Genomic DNA, 18195 nt, shown 5'->3' on the forward strand with positions numbered 1-18195 from the left:
GGTCCTGCTTTTTTATCCAGTCTGAAACCCTGCGCCTTTTGATGGGGTCATTAAGCCCATTCACGTTCAGAGTTACTATTGACAGATATGAGTTTAGTGTCATCATGATATCTATTTAGTCCTTGTTTTTGTGGATTGTTCCACTGAACTTCTTCTTAAAGGGGAGTTTTAAGAGTCCCCCTTAAAATTTCTTGCAGAGCTGGTTTGGAGGTCACATATTCTTTCAGTTCCTGCCTGTCTTGGAAGCTCTTTATCTCTCCTTCCATTTTGAATGAGAGCCTTGCTGGATAAAGTATTCTTGGTTGCATGTTCTTCTCATTTAGGACCCTGAATATATCCTGCCAGCCCTTTCTGGCCTGCCAGGTCTCTGTGGAGAGGTCTGCTGTTACCCTAATATTCCTCCCCATGAAAGTCAGGGACTTCTTGTCTCTTGCTGCTTTAAGGATCTTCTCTTTATCTTTGGAATTTGCAAGCTTCACTATTAAATGTCGAGGTGTTGAACGGTTTTTATTGATTTTAGGGGGGGATCTCTCTATTTCCTGGATCTGAATGCCTGTTTCCCTTCCCAGATTGGGAAAGTTTTCAGCTAGGATTTGTTCAAATACATATTCTGGCCCTCTGTCCCTTTCGGCGCCCTCGGGAACCCCAATTAAGCGTAGGTTTTTCTTCCTTAGGTTGTCATTAATTTCCCTTAATCTGTCTTCATGGTCCCTTAATTGATTTTCTCTTTTTTCCTCAGTTTCCCTCTTTGCCAATAACTTGTCTTCTATGTCACTCACTCGTTCTTCCACCTCGTTAACCCTCGTCGTTAGGACTTCTAGTTTGGATTGCATCTCATTCAATTGATTTTTAATTTCTGCCTGATTGGATCTAAATTCTGCAGTCATGAAGTCTCGTGAGTCCTTAATGCTTTTTTCTAGAGCCACCAGTAGCTGTAGAATAGTGCTTCTGAATTGGCTTTCTGACATTGAATTGTAATCCAGATTTTGTAACTCTGTGGGAGAGAGGGCTGTTTCTGATTCTTTCTTTTGAGGTGAGGTTTTCCTTCTAGTCATTTTGCTCAGTGCAGAGTGGCCAAAAACAAGTTGTATTGGAACACGGGGGAGTATCACTGGTCCGTCCAGCTGGTCTTCTGGGGGAGGGGCCTGCTGTGCTGATTTTCAGGTGTTAGCACTTGGGGGAGCTGCTCTGCCCCTACCTGTTGCAGGGCTCAGCGGGGGTTGTTTACCCCGTGGGGCCCCAGGAGGAACAACCGCAGTTGCTATGGCAACCCTGGAAGCCTGGATTCAGCCTCCGCAGGAACTACGGGGCTCGGGGCTCTCGGTTCTCCGTCTGCAGGGCCTGGAGGCTCCGGGGCGGGGCCGCTGATCTGCTCAGCTCGGGGCAGGAGCGTCCTTGCTGTCCTGGGCCCTCCCGGCCTCTGCCTGTCCCGGGGGAGGCCGGATCCTGGGCTGTGTCCCGGCGCCCTGTGCTCTGGGGCCTGCGCTGTTGGATTCGCGCTCCCGCCCCGCAGCCCCCTCCGCGGAGCCGCCGCCCGAGCCCCTCCAAGCTGCTCCGGTCGGTCCCTCCGTGCGCGCTGCAGCCCTTAGGGAGCTCGGAGCACTCTCCTGCGCTCGCAGGTGTCTGTTAGTGTCCCCGGGAGCCCGAGGGCATCCCCGCCCTCCTGGGTCCTGCTCCAACTCCCTGCGGGCCCCTTTCCGCCCGGGAAGGTTGGTGCAGCTCCTGCTTCTCCGGGACGGGGCTCTCCTGTCCTGGGGACACTCGCCCCGGCCTCAGCCCGGCTTCTCGCGGGGCCCCTCCCCCTCGGAGGCCTTTTGTGTCTTTATTTCTTTTTCCCCGTCTTCCTACCTTGATAGAAGCGCGAACTTTTCTCACTGTAGCATTCCAGCTGGTCTCTCTTTACATCTCAGGCCGAATTCGTAAATTTTCAGGATGGTTTGAAGGTTATCTAGGTAATTTGGTGGGGACAGGCGATTTGGGGACCCTGCTCTTCCGCCATCTTGCCCCTCCCCCCGAGATCTTCTTTCTTAATGTAGGCATTTAGAGCTCTAGATTTCTCACTGAGTGCAGTGAAGATAAGCACTCAGAGGGTGGTATGTTGGATTTTTGTTTTCATTTATCTTAAGTGTATTCTAATGTTTCTTTTTTTATTATATTGTTTCTTTTTAAAGAATGTTACTTAATTTTCTCTTTGTCCTGTTGGTTTAGAGTGATACTTATTTTCCACACATTTGTGATTTTTTTCATTCTGTTATGGTTGGAGAAGATACTTCTAATTTCATTCTGTTATGGTTGGAGAAGATACTTTATATGGTTGCATTCATTTTAAGTTTATTGAGATTTGTTTTGTTTCCTAATATATGGCCTATTCTGGATAATATCCTATGTGTACTTGAGAATAATGTGTATTCTTCTGTTTGGGGATATAAATATAGATAGATAGATAGATAGATAGATAGATAGATAGATAGATAGATATCCTTTTGGTTTATAAAATTGTTTAGATCTTTCTTTCTTCTTCTTCTTTTTTTTTTTAGATTTTATTTATTTATTCATGAGAGACAGAGAGAGGGAGAAGCAGGCTCCATGCAGGGAGCCTGATATGGGACTCGATCCTGGGTCTCCAGGATCAGGCCCTGGGCTCAAGACGGTGCTAAACCGCTGAGCCACCAGGGCTGCCCGAGATATTTTCTTTATTATTCTTTTATCTAGATGTGCTGTCCATTATTGAAAGTGGTATATTAAAGTCTCCAACTATTGTAGAATTGTCTGTTTCTTCCTTCAATTCTGTCAGTATTTGCTTTATATATTTGAGATTCTGTTGTTATATTATATATCAAATTTATGAATTGACCTTTTTATCAAAATATGATGTCTTGGATTGCTTTTATTTTCTTTTTATTGCCACTGCCGTGGCTAGTACCTCTAGGACAATGTTGAGAAGAGATGAAAACAGAACATCCTTATTTTGTTCCTGATTTCAGACTGTGACTGTGACTTCTTTGTAGATGTCATTTATCAGGTTCCCTTTTATTCCTCATTTGTTTAGCATTTCATAACGTGTTGGATTTTGTCAAATGCTCTTTATTCCTACATCTGTTGAAATGATTGTGTGTTTTTTTATCCTTTATTCTATTACTAAGGTGATTTATGATAATTTTTTGAATGCTAAAACCTACTTGGCATTTCTGAAATTAATCCCATTTGGTGATGTATAATCATTTAATACATTGCTGAGTAGTATTTTTTTTTAGAGGAGTTATGCTTGCATCTATATTCATAAGGGATATTGATTAGTAGTCTTGTGTATGTCCATCTGCCCCCGTCCCCTTCTGCTCCCTGATGGTTTTGGTATGGAGTAATAATGGCTTCATAGAATGAATTGGGAAGTGTTTTCCTCTTCTTCCTTCCTTCCTTCCTTCCTTCCTTCCTTCCTTCCTTCCTTCCTTCCTTCCTTCCTTTTTCTTTTTTGAAGGTTTTTGTGAAGGACTGGTATTAATTCTTCCTTGAAAGTTTGGTAGATCTTTCCAGTGAAGCCATCAATATACCCAGACACTCTCTGTGGGAAGTTTTAAAATTACCAATTCAGTTTCTTTACTTGTGATAGATGTATTTAGATTTTCTATTTCTTTTGTCCATTTTGGCAATTTGTTCATTTTATTTAAATTATCTTATTTATTGACACAAAGTTTTTCATACTTTTCCCTTAATTCTTTTTTTATTTCTGTAAAGTCAGTTATGATGTCCTTCTTTGATTCTGGTTTTCATAATTTGAGTCTTTTTTCCCCTACTTTGTCAGTCTAGCCAAATTTTGTCAATTTTCTTGATTTCCTTTTTTGTTTTAATGAATCAACTTTTGGGTTCATTGATTTTTTTTTTAATTCTCTATTCTGTAATTTACTTATTTCTGTTCTCTTTGTCATTTCCTTCCTGCAGCTTGTTGTTGGTTTATTTTGCCCTTTCTTTTGTAGTTTCTTAGGAGTCTTGATTTGAGAGCTTTTTAATGTCACTTATTGGTCAGAAGTTGTGCTTTGAGTTCTATTAGCCAGTTATATTTTTATCCTTTACCATTGGATGTGTGAGTGGCCTGGGTGCTGCTTCTCAGGTCAGGGAATTTATATTTGCTACAAGTCTAATGAGATGCTAATAGCTTAGAATTTCCTCTCTGATTGCTCCTGAGAAGATGCAGCCTTGGGCATTCACGTCCTTTCTGACTGCCAGGGATAAATGTGATTTTATTTCCTAGAAGTTGCTCTTGGGTCAGAGTAACTTGTTGTTCAGTCAATGTTTGATCTGAGGTTGCTTGTAAATCCTTCTGCCAGTAATGCTTTTACCATGTGTTGATGTATCTTTGTGCAACTTGGGAATGCTTTGTTTCCCCTATATCCTGCACAGACTAGCACCTGTGCATATCCTTAATGACCTCCAGAGATGACTGTTACCAAATAGGCTCTTTTTGGCTATCACTTTGCTTGTTTCTTTTCAACTTCTGATGCCTTGCCTGTTTGCTTGTGTCAGGAACCTACCAGCCTGTACAAGGATCTCCATTGTTTTTAGACAATGCCCATAGGCATGGTGTTTTCCCTACTGTGTTACAAATCAAATCAATCTCTATAGGCAGAGCTAGCCTGTCTTTTTCTCTCTGGACAGAATCCCTATTCTACTGCACTAGAACTCAGTATGAAGACTCAATTTTTCCAGAGTAACATCCCCACTTTATGAGTGAGCAATGAAGGATGGACAGTGGCAGCCCCTGTTCTTCACACCTTGCTACTCCAGCATAGGCACTCTGCCCTATGAGCAAGTTAAAGGTGACACTCTCAGGTCCCCAGCCTACTATTCTTGGAGTAGAGGTTCTGAGTTCGTTTTGGGGACTGGGTGGGGAACAGAAGACAAAATCCTCTTGGCTCTGCCCAGCCGGAATAGATCTTTTGCAACTTGAGATACAGCCTGTCCCTTCTGGGGTGATATCATAGCCTCAGACTAGAGCTGAGAGGAGAGGAAGCTTATCCATCTTATTGACCACATCTGCCTGGAGTAAGTGCTGGGTAGAGCTTCCCAAACATGGAAGTAGGATATCAGGGTAAGGGAGCAGATTGTCACTAAAATGCCACAGACTTGCTGTTCTTATTGAGATTTGACTCTTCATTTGCTGTATGCCCTTAGAAAAACTACTAGATACTTTAAAAAAAATTTTAATTTTACCAGTTAAATTTTTGCTCTGCTAAGGAAATCTCCTGTGCTCTCTACCATTCCAGAAGTCCTGCTCCCCACTTATTTCCTACATTTTGTGGACAGCTTAGTGAAATTGTTATGCTAGATAGGAAAGATGAATAAAATAGACTTCCAGCAATAGTGAGTTCATATTGTATTGTAGAGGGATAGACTGAAAAGGAATAATTGAACATATGCTGATTGTCTTCTGTTTTGTTTACTTCATCAGTAAGTAAATTTTAAGTAAGCACAATAAGTTAGTACCAGTGTATTAATACATTATAAAACATACACTAATTTAAAACATCAAGTAAATATGCCATATATATGATAATTTTTATCAGATTCATATTCTTAGAGATATTCTTTTGATTACTGTGGAGATTACATAATATCTTAAATCATGAATAAAACACTAATTTTTAGTCAAATCTTATTCATAAAGGTTGTAAGAGTTTGGGTTTTCATCAGAAGTGTATGATGGTACATGCATATTGGACATGACCCTATTCCAAAACCTAGTTTCCTCAGATTGAATTTTCTTTTCCAATTTGTTGGATGAACAATTATTATTCGTTATTATTTTTATTATATATCTTTAATTATGAATGGGGTTGCGTATCTTAATTTTTAATAGCCATTGGTAGGACATTATTGGCCATTTATTTATGTCCCTTTACATTTTTTTTTCTGTTGGATTGTTAGTTTTATTGACTTAGATCATAATTAATGAGCTGTTTGCATTTTAAACAAAAACTATCGTTTGCCATGTGTAAGCAGAAATATTTTTGCAAAATTGTCAGATTTTTAAAAATTATATTTGACAATGTTTAGTTTCAGCGTAAAACATAGTATTCAACAATTATATACATTACAAAATGCTCACTATATCTGTCACCATACAAAGTTATTACAGTATTATTGGCTATATTCCCTATGCTGTACTTTTTCATCCTGTGACTTATTTTATAGTTGAAGTTTGTTCCTCCTAACACCTATTTCACTTGTCCCCCACCCCCCTCCCCTCTGACAACCATCAGTTTGTTTTCTGTATTTAGTAGTCCTTTTCTGTTTTGTTTGTTTTGTTTTTTAGATTCCACATTTAGGTGAAATCATACAGTATTTGTCTTTCTCAGTCTGACTGACTTCATTTAGCATAATACTCTCTAGGCCCATCCATGTTGTCATGAATAACAAGATTTCATTATTTATGTTATGGCTGAGAAATATGTCATTGTGTATATATACCACATCTTTTTTATCCATTCATCTACTGATAGACATTTAGGTTGCTTCCATAGCCTGACTGTAGTAAATACTGCTGCAAAAAACATAAGGGTACATATATCTTTTCAAATTTGTGTCTTCGTTTTCTTCAGGTAAATACCCAGAAATAGAATTGCTGGATTGTATGGCAGTTCTAGTTTTAATTTTTGAGGAATCTCCGTGCTGTTTTCTACAATGGTTGCACCAGCTTACATTCCCACTAACAGTGCATGAGAATTCCTTTTTCTCCACATCCTTGCCAACACTTGTTATTTCTTATCTTTTTGATACTGAACTGGTGTGAAGTGATGGCTTATTTTTGTTTTGATTTGCATTTCCCTAATAATTAGTGATGTTGAGTATCTTTTCATGTGCCTTGTAAGCCATCTCTATGTTTTCTTTGAAAAAATGTCTATTCAGGTCTTATGCCTATCTTTAATTGCATTATTTGTTTTTTTTGGTGTTAAGTTGTTGTATGATTTCTTTGCATATTTGGGATATTAACTCCTTCTCAGATACATCACTTGCAAATATCTTCTCCCATTCTGTAGTTTGCTGTTTCATTGATGGTTTCCTTCACTGTGTAAAAACTTCTTAGTTTGATGTAGTCTCAATTGTTTATTTTTGCTATTATTGACCTTGCCTAAGGAGATGGATCCAGAAAAATATGGCTAAGGCTGATGTCCAGGAATGTACTGCCTGTGTTTTCTTTCAGGAGTTTTATAGTTTATGTAAGAAAGTGGTCTAGTTTCATTCTTTTGCTTGTCCAGTTTTCCTAGCACCATTTATTAAAAAGATTGTCTTTTCCCCATTGTATATTCTCACCTCCTTCATAATAGATTAATTGACCATATAAAGGTAGGTTTATTTCTGGGCTCCCTGTTTTCTAAACATTGATCTATTTGTTTATTTTTGTACTAGTACGGTACTGTTTTATTATAGCTTTGTAGTATAGTTTGAAATCTGGGATTGCGATACATTCAGCTTTGTTCTTTATCAAGATTGCTTTGGCTATTTGGGATATTTTGTGGTTCCATAAAAATGTTAGGATTATTTCTTCTAGTTATGGGTTTTTTTTTTCTAGTTTCCTTGGAATTTTGATAGGCTTTGGAATGAATCTGTAGATTGCTTTGGATAGTGTGGACATTTTAACAATGTTCTTCCAGTCCGTGAGCATGGTCTCTTTCCATTTGTTGGTGTCATCTTTAATTTCTTTTTTTTTTTTTTTTTTTAGTGTTTTGTAGTTTTCAGAGTACAGGTCTTTTACCTCCTTGGTTAAATTTATTCCTAGGTATTTTATTCTTCTTGATATAATTATAAATGGGATTGTTTTCTTAATTTCTCTTTCTGTTATTTTGTTACTAGTGTATAGAAATGCAACAGATTTCTATATATTAATTTTGTACCCTGCAACTAACGGAATTCATTGAGTAGTTTTTTTTTTTTTAAGATTTTATTTATTTATTCATGAGAGACACAGAGAGAGAGAGGGAGTCAGAGACACAGGCAGAGAGAGAAGCAGGCTCCCTGCAAGGAGCCCGATGTGGGACTCGATCCCAGATCCTGAGATCATGCCCTGAGCTGAAGGCAAATGCTCAACCACTGAGCCACCCAGGTGTCCTTCATTGATTAGTTCTTTTTTAAAAAAATTTATTTATTTATTTATTTATGATAGTCACACAGAGAGAGAGAGAAAGAGAGAGAGAGAGAGAGAGAGAGGCAGAGACACAGGCAGAGGGAGAAGCAGGCTCCATACACCGGGAGCCCGACGTGGGATCCGATCCCGGGTCTCCAGGATCGCGCCCTGAGCCAAAGGCAGGCGCCAAACAGCTTCTGCTTTGCCACCCAGGGATCCCCATTGATTAGTTCTAATAGTTTTTTGTAGACAAAAAGTTGTCATTTTTTAAATTAGGCTCTGGTTTTGTTGTTTTTTTCAGAAAGTAGTATAGAAGTTTTACATTTTTATGTAGTCTAATTAGCATTATTTTCCTTAATAGCTTATAGATATTTTGTCCTCTAAGATTGCAAACACACACATGTTTTCATCTGGTAGATTTATAGTTTTTAAAAAAACTTTTGAGAGTTTTGTTATTTATTTTATGTTAATGGAATGAGATGAGGATGAAACTTACCATAATCTTGAATGCAAGTGCCTGTCTCCTATTCCCCATTCCCATCTTCCATTTCTCCCAAGCAAAAGAGATGCTTGTATATATTTTGTTTATTCACTCCATTAATTTCCTAATCCATACCCACTGTACAGTTAGTGTTATTACCATTTTTAGCCAGCCTGGCGCACACATTGGAGAAAAGGCATCCATTTTCAAGTTCTTGTTTGTTTGTTGGGGTTTTTTGCTAGTCCTAGTTCCCTAACCCAATTCTGAGGAGAATCCTGGGCTATCATGATACTTTATTGAATGTCTTATTACTGAATTCTATGATATGCTGCTTCACATCTCATCAAATTTTTAGAGTTATAGCATGATTCTATTTAAAAACTGCAGCCTCAAGTAATTTTGTTTCCTTGACCTCAAAAGTCCTCTGGGGATAAGGACATCATAGTAGTACCTGTTTTACAAATGTAGGATGGAATTGACCTGGTTCTTGTTTTAGTTGTTGTTAGACGTGATCAAAATTTTGTCATTTAAATTTCTTTCTGAATGAATGGTTTTAGAATGGAGTTTATAAAGGAGTGGTTATGAACAGTTAGAGAGTAGTTTATTAAGAAAAGTGATAACTTGGAAAACTGAACCACCGAGAGAAATACTCCCTAAATCATACATCATGTAATTTCTTTGGAGATTTCTGAATAAGATCCTTTTTTTTTTTTTTTGCGGCAAAATTCATTTTAAAGGATTTCTGGCATGATTCCTTAGCAAATTTTTTGGAAGCAATTTTTTTTGAAGCATATTCTTTGAAATTAATATTTTCTCAATATGTGAGTAGACTGTTTTAAGGTATCTCCATCTAAGTGATACTTTTTATTTGTTGTATTTTTATATTTGGTTTTTTAAGCTTAGAGCTAATCTGTGAGTATTCAAATATTCTGTCCAATAACCTAAAAGAGAGTAATTACATTAAGAAAACAGCAGATGTGGGATATTCCAGGAAATTACAAGTGATAGAAATGCTGAGTCCTGGTCCCTCTTCCTTCTCAAAATATTAGCATGCTTAGTCCCATGAATTATTTTTTGCATATATCTCCAAACAAAACTATCTTTGGAATGTGAAAGTGTTAATATTTTCTCTACTGTGATGATGTTTCCTAGTGATAGGCCCTCTCTCCTCTGTTATTCCTGTGGCTATTTAATTTACATGATTATAAGTTTAACAGGAGCATTTAAAGAACATGATATTGTTGAGCCCATTTATTTCAAATCAAGATCAGTGGTAGTTTATTAGTCGGTTGTTTTGGTTTCCAGTCTTAGAACTCCTTTAGATTTTTTTAAGTAGATTTGATTTGAATACAAACATAGAGCAGTGAAATGAAAGGTAGTTCATAGTGCTTTAAAGTATAATGAGATACCTTCAGTGTCTCAGAAAATGAAGGTATTTGGGTTCCTGGGATTGGCCCTGCTTTGGCCTCCTGCTCAGTGGGGAGTCTCCTGCTCTACTCTTCTCTCTGCCCTTTCATCCTGCATGCGCATGTGTGTGCCATCTTTCAAATAAATAAATCTTTTTAAAAAGTGAAAATATTCAAAATGACAGTTTTAATTTTTAAAAAAATATTTTTAAAGATTTATTTATTTGAGAGAGAAAGAGCACGGGAGGGAGGGGCAGAGGGAGAGAGAATCTCAAGCAGACTCGGAGCTGAGCACAGAGCCCAATGCAGGAGCTCCATCTCATGATTGAGATCATGACCTGAGCCAAAACTAAGAGATGTTCTACAGACTGCACCACTCAGGTGTCCTCAAAATGGCAGTTTTTAATTTTTTTCTTAAATTTTTATTTATTTATGATAGTCACACACACAGAGAGAGAGAGAGAGAGAGAGAGGCAGAGACATAGGCAGAGGGAGAAGCAGGCTCCATGCACCGGGAGCCCAACATGGGATTCGATCCCGGGTCTCCAGGATCGCGCCCTGGGCCAAAGGTAGGCGCTAAACTGCTGCGCCACCCAGGGTTCCCAGTTTTTAAATGCATATGATCATTTATACTGTACCTACAAAATGGATAGACCTCCTGTATGGTTCTAAAGAAATTGTAGGGATCCCTGGGTGGCACAGCGATTTGGCGCCTGCCTTTGGCCCAGGGCGCGATCCTGGAGATCCAGGATCGAATCCCACATCGGGCTCCCGGTGCATGGAGCCTGCTTCTCCCTCTGCCTGTGTCTCTGCCTCTCTCTCTCTCTCTCTCTCTCTCTCTCTCTGTGTGTGTGACTATCATAAATAAATTAAAAAATTTAAAAAAAAATTGTAAGTTTTTGGTAATTGAGTGAATATATGAGCAATATATATGAGCAAAAGATAAGTTCATGTTAATCTGCAAAGTAGTAGTCGATAATTTAGGCTCCCATTTTCTTATAGGGTAGTAGATTAGAATATTCAGCCTATGACAGACATGGTTTCTTTAACCTTCCTTTGATGTATTCTACGTTGTCAATATTATGAATAAAATACATTGCCTAAAAATGGATATCTTCAGTATGTCAAATGAAGCCTGAACTGTGCAGACCAGAATTACCTTTACTGATCTGAACACAATACTTTAGCTGTAACCTAATATTGCGTTAAGTTTTTCATTAACTGCATCTCAATGTTGATTGTCTTCTGAGTTCTCTTCAGTTACACCTCTCATTTATTTTCCAGCTGAGTTACTGTCAAGTCTTATCTGTCATTCTACATAATAAATAGATACTTTGAGTTTAATCATAGGGTTTTATATTATATTGTAGGTTTGGCTTAGCTTTCCATACTATTAGAATTCTTTAACTTCTTATTTGGTCTTCCATTTTAAGCCATTCATAGGTTTGTGTCAATCTTTGGTAGTTATGTTAAAATCAGAAATTGTCAGCTGACTGCCAGATTCATCCCCTGATGTGTTTTATTTGGCTAGCCCTTCTGTTAATATTTTTATGAATTGTGATGCTTTTAGTTACATTTAGTACTATCTGATTTATCAACCACTACCCCTTACTGCATTACACATTTTAGCTTCGCACATTTACATTTGTTCCTTAGTCATTGAAGGCATTTGCTTTTGCAACCCCTAATATATGAAATCATTTATGAAAATATTGTAACACAGCACTATACACATCTTTAGGTCATTCATAAATATATTGTGATTAACTTTGTCAAATGATTTATTACATCTGTGTTATTGATCTTTCTGAAACCCAAGACTCACCATTCCTTCAGTTGTTTGTACACATCACTTCAGTACCAGTTTGGTATTCTATTTATGTATTCCTTTTATTAGACCTTATCTTCACTTAGAACTTCTTGTCTAATCTCGATCTCTGAAATTTTCTTCTCTTAGCCTGAAGCATTACTTTTGCTGCCTTTAGTTCTACATATGACCTCATTTCTTATTTTACAAGGAAGGTCATCAGACATACACTTATTTTACTTATGATTCTTTCTAACCTAATCGTTTAGTTTATATGTACAGGAAGAAAAATGTGGTATCGTTTCTTTCTAAAGATGACAGTAGTGAAAATTTGAATCTATAATTCCCAAGTAATATGGAGCTTTTTATAGATTATTTCTTATAATTTCAAGACAATCTTTTTAAAGTGAATGCCATCATCAGCATGATTTTACAGGAAACAGATTGAAAGAAGTAACTTTCTTGTGGTCACAGAACTTGTACTAGCAGAATTTGGCCTTCTGTGCTTTGTGTGACTAATGTTAACTTTGCCTTTTAATTGCTCTGTATAGCACTCTGTTCTTATTTCTCTTTTCTCATGATGTTCTAGAACATTGTTTTATCAGTTATCCCTTTTCTTATCTTTCTAATCACTTTATTCCATCCTTATCCTAAAATCAGCCTACAAATAAATTTGGATCTCTTTTAGACATTTAAAAGATACAAATGAAGAGCACATCAATTTCTGTACAATCTCTCTTCGATTTTAGCTCTCCCCAAGTTATCAGCTCCCAGCTTTCTTTTCACTTTTCACCATTAGGGATTTTGTAAGAACAAACTTAATTTGCTGCCTCCAATTCCTCACCTGCCATCTGCTCACTCTTGATCTCATTGTAGGTTGGTTACTACTGGAACCATGGTCTGAAACTGTCCTTTCCAGGACTGTCACTGTACCACTGAGTCAGATCTTATAGCCTTTTCAGTCCTTATCCCTCCTGCTGATGAAACACTTCGCTGTCCTACATTTTATCATTATTGAAATTTCTTTGCTTTTTCATGCCTCTTAGTTCTGTTTCTTAGTCTTTACAAAGTTATCCCCTAATGTAATCTGCTTCTTGAGATTGGCATTTTCCAGTATTCCACACTCAGTCTCTTCTCTCTCTTACTGTACACACTCTTCTTGGGTGAGTGAGGCTGTTTTCATAGTTTTAGCTGTTGTCTAGATCTCTAGACATACTCCATTCTTTTTTCCTGAGTTTTGATTTGAACTGCTTTTCCAGCTACCTGTGGAATATAGCCGCCTAAATGTTTAGAGATCCGTGATCCATTAAGTAAGTTATAACTTTTCCCCTCACACCCTTTTCCTCTTTTTGCTTTCCCTGTTTCGTTATCTGCCTTGTCACTCACATTTAGAGACTTGTTTAATTAATTCCAACTTCTTTGCTTCTCAGATTCTCTATTACTCTCATGTTTATGTAGCCAATATACTTGCCCCTTCCATCCTTCCTTTTCTTTCAGTCCTTACTGCCTAGGCCCTGATGTAGGTCTTGGATACTTGTAGGAGGTTTCTAAACACTCACACTGCTTTCACTCTCACCTTCTGAAATTTCCCCCTCTCCATACCCACTTTTCTTAGTGCTGTTTTAGTTAAAGCAGACCTATAAGACTGTCATTTTAATACTTAAATGATGTTTGTTGCTTTTGAGCTTAATTTATTCAGCAAATATTTCTTGAGTACCTACTATATGTCAGGTGGAGAAGAGTGGTGAACAAAATAGACAAAAATCTTATCTCTCATTGAACTTAGTCTAGTTGGGGGGGAAGCAAACAATACAGAGTAAACTGTGTGGTTAGAAAATGATAAGTATCATGGGGAAAAATAAAGTAGGGAAAGCAGGTAGGAGTATGAGGTGGAAAAATTAGGGAAAGCCACTCAGTAACAGTAACATTTTAGCAAAGATTTGAGGGAGTTGAGGCAAGTGCCAGTGTGTATATCTGGGGGAAAATATTCCAGGCTGAAGCAGTGATCAGTATAGAGGCCCTGCATGTAAAAGCCTGCCACATGTGTTCAAGAAACAGCAGGAAGTTATAGTCAGTAGAGGTGAGCAAGCAACAGAGCAACAGTAGAGTAGAGGACAGGGAGGGAAATAAGTCTGTATGTGTGGAGGACCTTGTAGACCACTTATGAGAATAAATCTTAATGAGGTGGAGTGGAAGAGCTACAATCTAACTTTTGTTTTGTTGATGTTAGACTAAAGATGTAAAGATGAAAGCTGGGATACCATTTAGGAGGGTATTGCAACAATCCAGGTGAAGTGATAGTGGTTCAGACAGGATCGTAGCAGTGACAATGGTAAGAAGTGGTTGGATCCTAAATAAATTTTAAAGATAGAACATTAATACTTTTTTTGGTGTATGTATATGTGTGAGAGAAAGGAGGGGGTCAGGAATTAATGGTAATTCTCAGGTTTTCAGCCTGAGCAATGTCAAGTACACAGTTTGACATACTAGTCTGGAGTTAAAAGCAGAGGTCCAGCATATATATGAATTTAGGAGTCATCAGTATAGAGTAGTATCGAACTGGAAGAGATCATCATATGAATGAGCTTACATAAAGAACAGAGACCTGACTGAGCCCTGAAATCCTCCATTTCTTAAGAGAGAAAGCAGATGGAGAGCAATAAGAGTGATCTTTAAGTAAGATTAAAACCAGAAGAGTATTGTGTTTTAGAATCCAAGTAAAGCAAATATTCAAAAGAAGGGAACATGATCCAACTATGTTAAATAATAGTGCTAAGTCAAGTAGAAAGGAAAGATAAGATGATGACTGAAAACTGGCATTGGATTCAGCAACAAGGAAATTACTGATCTTAAGGAACAATTCTGGTGGAGCAGTGGTGATGAAGTCCTGTTGGAGTGAGTTTTGGAGAAAATGAGAAGAGACTGGTATTGGAGAATACCAGTTTAGACATCTCTCTGGAAGAATTTTACTGATAAGGAGGCCAGAAAATGTGATAATTAGCACATTAGTAGGAGTTTTCTGCTCTTCCTCGGTGCCGCCTGCGGGGGTGGCAGCCATCGATTGCTGGGCATCATGGCTGCCCTCAGACCTCTGGTGAAGCCCAAGATTGTTAAAAAGAGGACCAAGAAGTTCATCCGGCACCATTCAGACCGATATGTCAAAATTAAGTGCAACTTGCGGAAACCCGGAGGCATTGACAATAGGGTACGCAGAAGATTCAAGGGCCAGATCTTGATGCCCAACATTGGTTACGGGAGCAACAAGAAAACAAAGCACATGCTGCCCAGTGGCTTCTGGAAGTTCCTAGTCCACAACATCAAGGAGCTTGAAGTGCTGCTGATGTGCAACAAATCTTACTGTGCAGAGATTGCTCACAATGTATCCTCCAAGAACCGCAAAGCCATTGTGGAAAGAGCAGCCCAGCTGGCCATCAGGGTCACCAATCCCAATGCCAGGCTGCGTAGCGAAGAAAATGAATAGACAGCTTATGTGCGTGTCGTATCTGTGTTAATAAAACCATAAAACGACCAAAAAAAAGAGTTTTCTTTTTAACAATGGGAGAAATAGCAGGGAGTTTGTAATGCTCCCACAGAGAGAGAAGAATAAATGGAGAGAGAGAGGAAAATTACTGAAGCACTGATTGTGATTAGGAATAGCAGAATAGTTTTTTGGGTTTTTTTTTTGTTGTTGTTGTTTGTTTGTTTTTGCTTTGTGTTTATTTTTACTTTGTGTGTGTGTGGTTTTTTTTACATATAGCAGAGTTTACCTTAAAAAGGAGCTTAGTCACTTTATCTTAGGGAAAGAAAGGAGGAGCATATGGGGTTAGATGCTGTAGGTGGGCATAAGTAGTCATGCAAGCAAGGTCATCAGCTGCGGGTGAAGATGGGAAGACAGGTATTTGGAGGTTGAAGTGAAAGAAGAAATCAAGTACTTTGAAAAAGTGAATGGACTAAGGCAAATATATGATTGCTGGGCCAATTGAATTTCTTGATGTTGAATTTCATGTGAAACCAAGCAGCACAGTTTTAGGTTTCTTTGTAGCCATGTTCAACAATTTGGGTACTGGCATGGAATGAGTGGGCAGCTGGATTTAACCAGGGTTGTGGTTTACCAAATGGATATGACAAAAGGCTCTATGCTAGAGCAAAATTGGCACACTTTTTCTTAAAGGGCCAGATAGTAAATATTTTTGATTTTGCAGGCTGTGGTCTCAGTTATAACTACTCAGCTCTGCTGTTGTAGCCCCAAAGCAGCCATAGACAATATTTATGTGAATGAGCATTGCTATGTTCCTATAAAACTTTATTTATAAGAACAGGCAGCAGGCCTTTGCTAGTTGTTTCCAACCTCAGTGTTAGAGAGTAAGGATAATGGTAGACCATGAAATTTGAAGCTGGATATGGAGAGAAGAGAGGAGAACATGGAAGAGTGAGGGATAATGAAAAGGTAGTAGAATCAATGGCATGTTGTCTCACTAAATCGTTTCCTGAGCTCTGCTGTATTCATTGACGCCACATCTTGAATATAATTTCTCTATGCCGTTAATGCTCCTTTCATACTCAATTTAGATGTCATCTCTTTTATACCTCCACCTTTACTTCCTCTGCAGTGGCTACTGACATATAGAAACTGCTCAATAAATGCTGAAAATTGAAATTCTTCACTTCATTTTGGTAGGTAACATGATTTCAAATTGGAAACATGGTGAAAGTTTGTTTACCTACAGATTTTTCCCTTTAGTAGCCAATTCTAGACTTGAACAAAGTGGTTCTCAACTTTGTTTTCTGCTCAGTTTACCTATCAGATATTATTCACAAGAACAGAGTAAGGATAGCACTCTGTTTCTCTTTCCTACTTGGTACTTAGCTGGAATTCCCTTCTTTCTCTCCACTGATCTTGGATTGGTGTCTTTAGGCTGCTGAGAAAGGATGTTTAAACATATGACCTGCAATAAACTTGTGAGTATGGTAACTTGCTGCCTTACAAATTATTCTTTTTCTTTCAGTTACTTGTAGAAAACAGGTGGTTATTCTATTAATTATAGGCCATCAGATAATCTTTTTTGTAGGGTTAGAGAAATTTTGAAGAACATCTAATACAAATTTTCATATTCTAGTTGAAGGAACTGAAGCCTAGAGAGATTAAGTGACTTGCATATATTAGTTAGCAGCAGAGCAAGGGCCAGAATCTAGCTCTCAATTCAGTACTCACTCTACTACCACGACAGCTTTCCTGACAGGATATGAGGGCACTGATTCACAGACTAGAAAATATGAAATTTTGTGACAGGTAATTCCTCGAAAATCTTATTACCAAAATAATAGTTTAAATATAATTGGGAATCTTAACAGAATTGAAATGGCTATGTTTTTTTCCATGAAATTATTAGTAAAAAGGTGCGGTAGATGTGTTTTTACAATTATGGTTTTATTCTGAATGACTTTTATATAATTAAAATTGAATGCATGTATCTTTTCTTAAAAATCTGAGTAAGTGAAAAAAATCGGAATAAGTGAATATATAGAGATTTTACTCTGAATATTTAAAAGACTAGCTTCTAATTTTTTTCTCTTTCTTTTCAATAAACTCTTTCAGAAAGATGAGGTCTATCTTAATCTGGTGCTGGACTATGTTCCGGAAACAGTATACAGAGTTGCCAGACACTATAGTCGAGCCAAACAGACGCTCCCTGTGATCTATGTCAAGGTATGTAAAAATGGAACAATTTCCCATATTAAAAAGTATTTAATATGAACCAAGGAAAGTATTGGATATGTTTTAACTGTATTATTGCATATGATACCAAGGGGGGAAAGCTGCAAAAGTAGATATTGCTAAAGCTTCATTAAATTCTTGTATAATTTTAAAGTGTGAAACCGTCACCTTTTAAACTTTCATAACTCATGTATTAAGATACTTTTCTGACAAGTAAATTTTTTCACAGACATTTAATGCATTTTAATTTTGCTGACCATAGCACCTTTTTATGTGGTAGATCATATAACATTATAAAAAATATATATATGATCAGATTAAACATTATATTGCCATTTGTAGATACATTGTAACTGTAGCTAAAATTTAAACATTCTGTAATTTTAAGTATGTACAGACTCTATGAAGGTGTTATTTTTTTTACTACCTAATGTTATCTTCTGTGAAAGAACTCCTGACAGAGTGACTAGGAATTTATCCAGAATAATTCTGATTAAAGTTGTGATTGCTGATTAGAAACATTATTATCATCATTATTATCATTATTAGATTGTTCGGATCTTTAAAAAAATTTGTCGAAGTATGGTTGACACTCAGATTATTAGTTTTTAACCATTGATGTTGTGAAAATTAACTAGGAGTTAAGTTTCAAAGTCTAGTTATCTAAAT

At 37.5% G+C, this 18195-nt stretch overlaps 2 protein-coding genes across 4 annotated transcripts in view; both read left to right on the plus strand.

The window, feature by feature from the left end:
• GSK3B (glycogen synthase kinase 3 beta) overlaps nucleotides 1–18195 on the plus strand; it is a 201336-nt gene that overhangs the window by 104208 nt on the left and 78933 nt on the right. For all 3 annotated transcript variants that reach the window (XM_055315880.1, XM_055315878.1, XM_055315879.1), the window contains exon 4: nucleotides 17407–17517. In XM_055315880.1, the coding sequence (XP_055171855.1) occupies nucleotides 17407–17517 (111 nt within the window). The remainder of the gene's footprint in view (nucleotides 1–17406; nucleotides 17518–18195) is intronic.
• Nucleotides 14884–15296, plus strand: LOC129503654 (60S ribosomal protein L32-like). Its single transcript, XM_055315887.1, has one exon. It carries the CDS (start codon nucleotides 14884–14886, stop codon nucleotides 15289–15291), a length of 408 nt encoding a protein of 135 aa, XP_055171862.1. The 3' UTR covers nucleotides 15292–15296.

The sequence above is a fragment of the Nyctereutes procyonoides genome, unplaced genomic scaffold (assembly GCF_905146905.1).
Source record: "Nyctereutes procyonoides isolate TBG_1078 unplaced genomic scaffold, NYPRO_anot_genome, whole genome shotgun sequence".
NCBI lineage: Eukaryota > Metazoa > Chordata > Mammalia > Carnivora > Canidae > Nyctereutes > Nyctereutes procyonoides.

Excerpts from the sequence above, each read along its gene's own strand:
- LOC129503654 (XM_055315887.1), top strand. The coding sequence starts at position 14,884 with ATGGCTGCCCTCAGACCTCTGGTGAAGCCCAAGATTGTTAAAAAGAGG.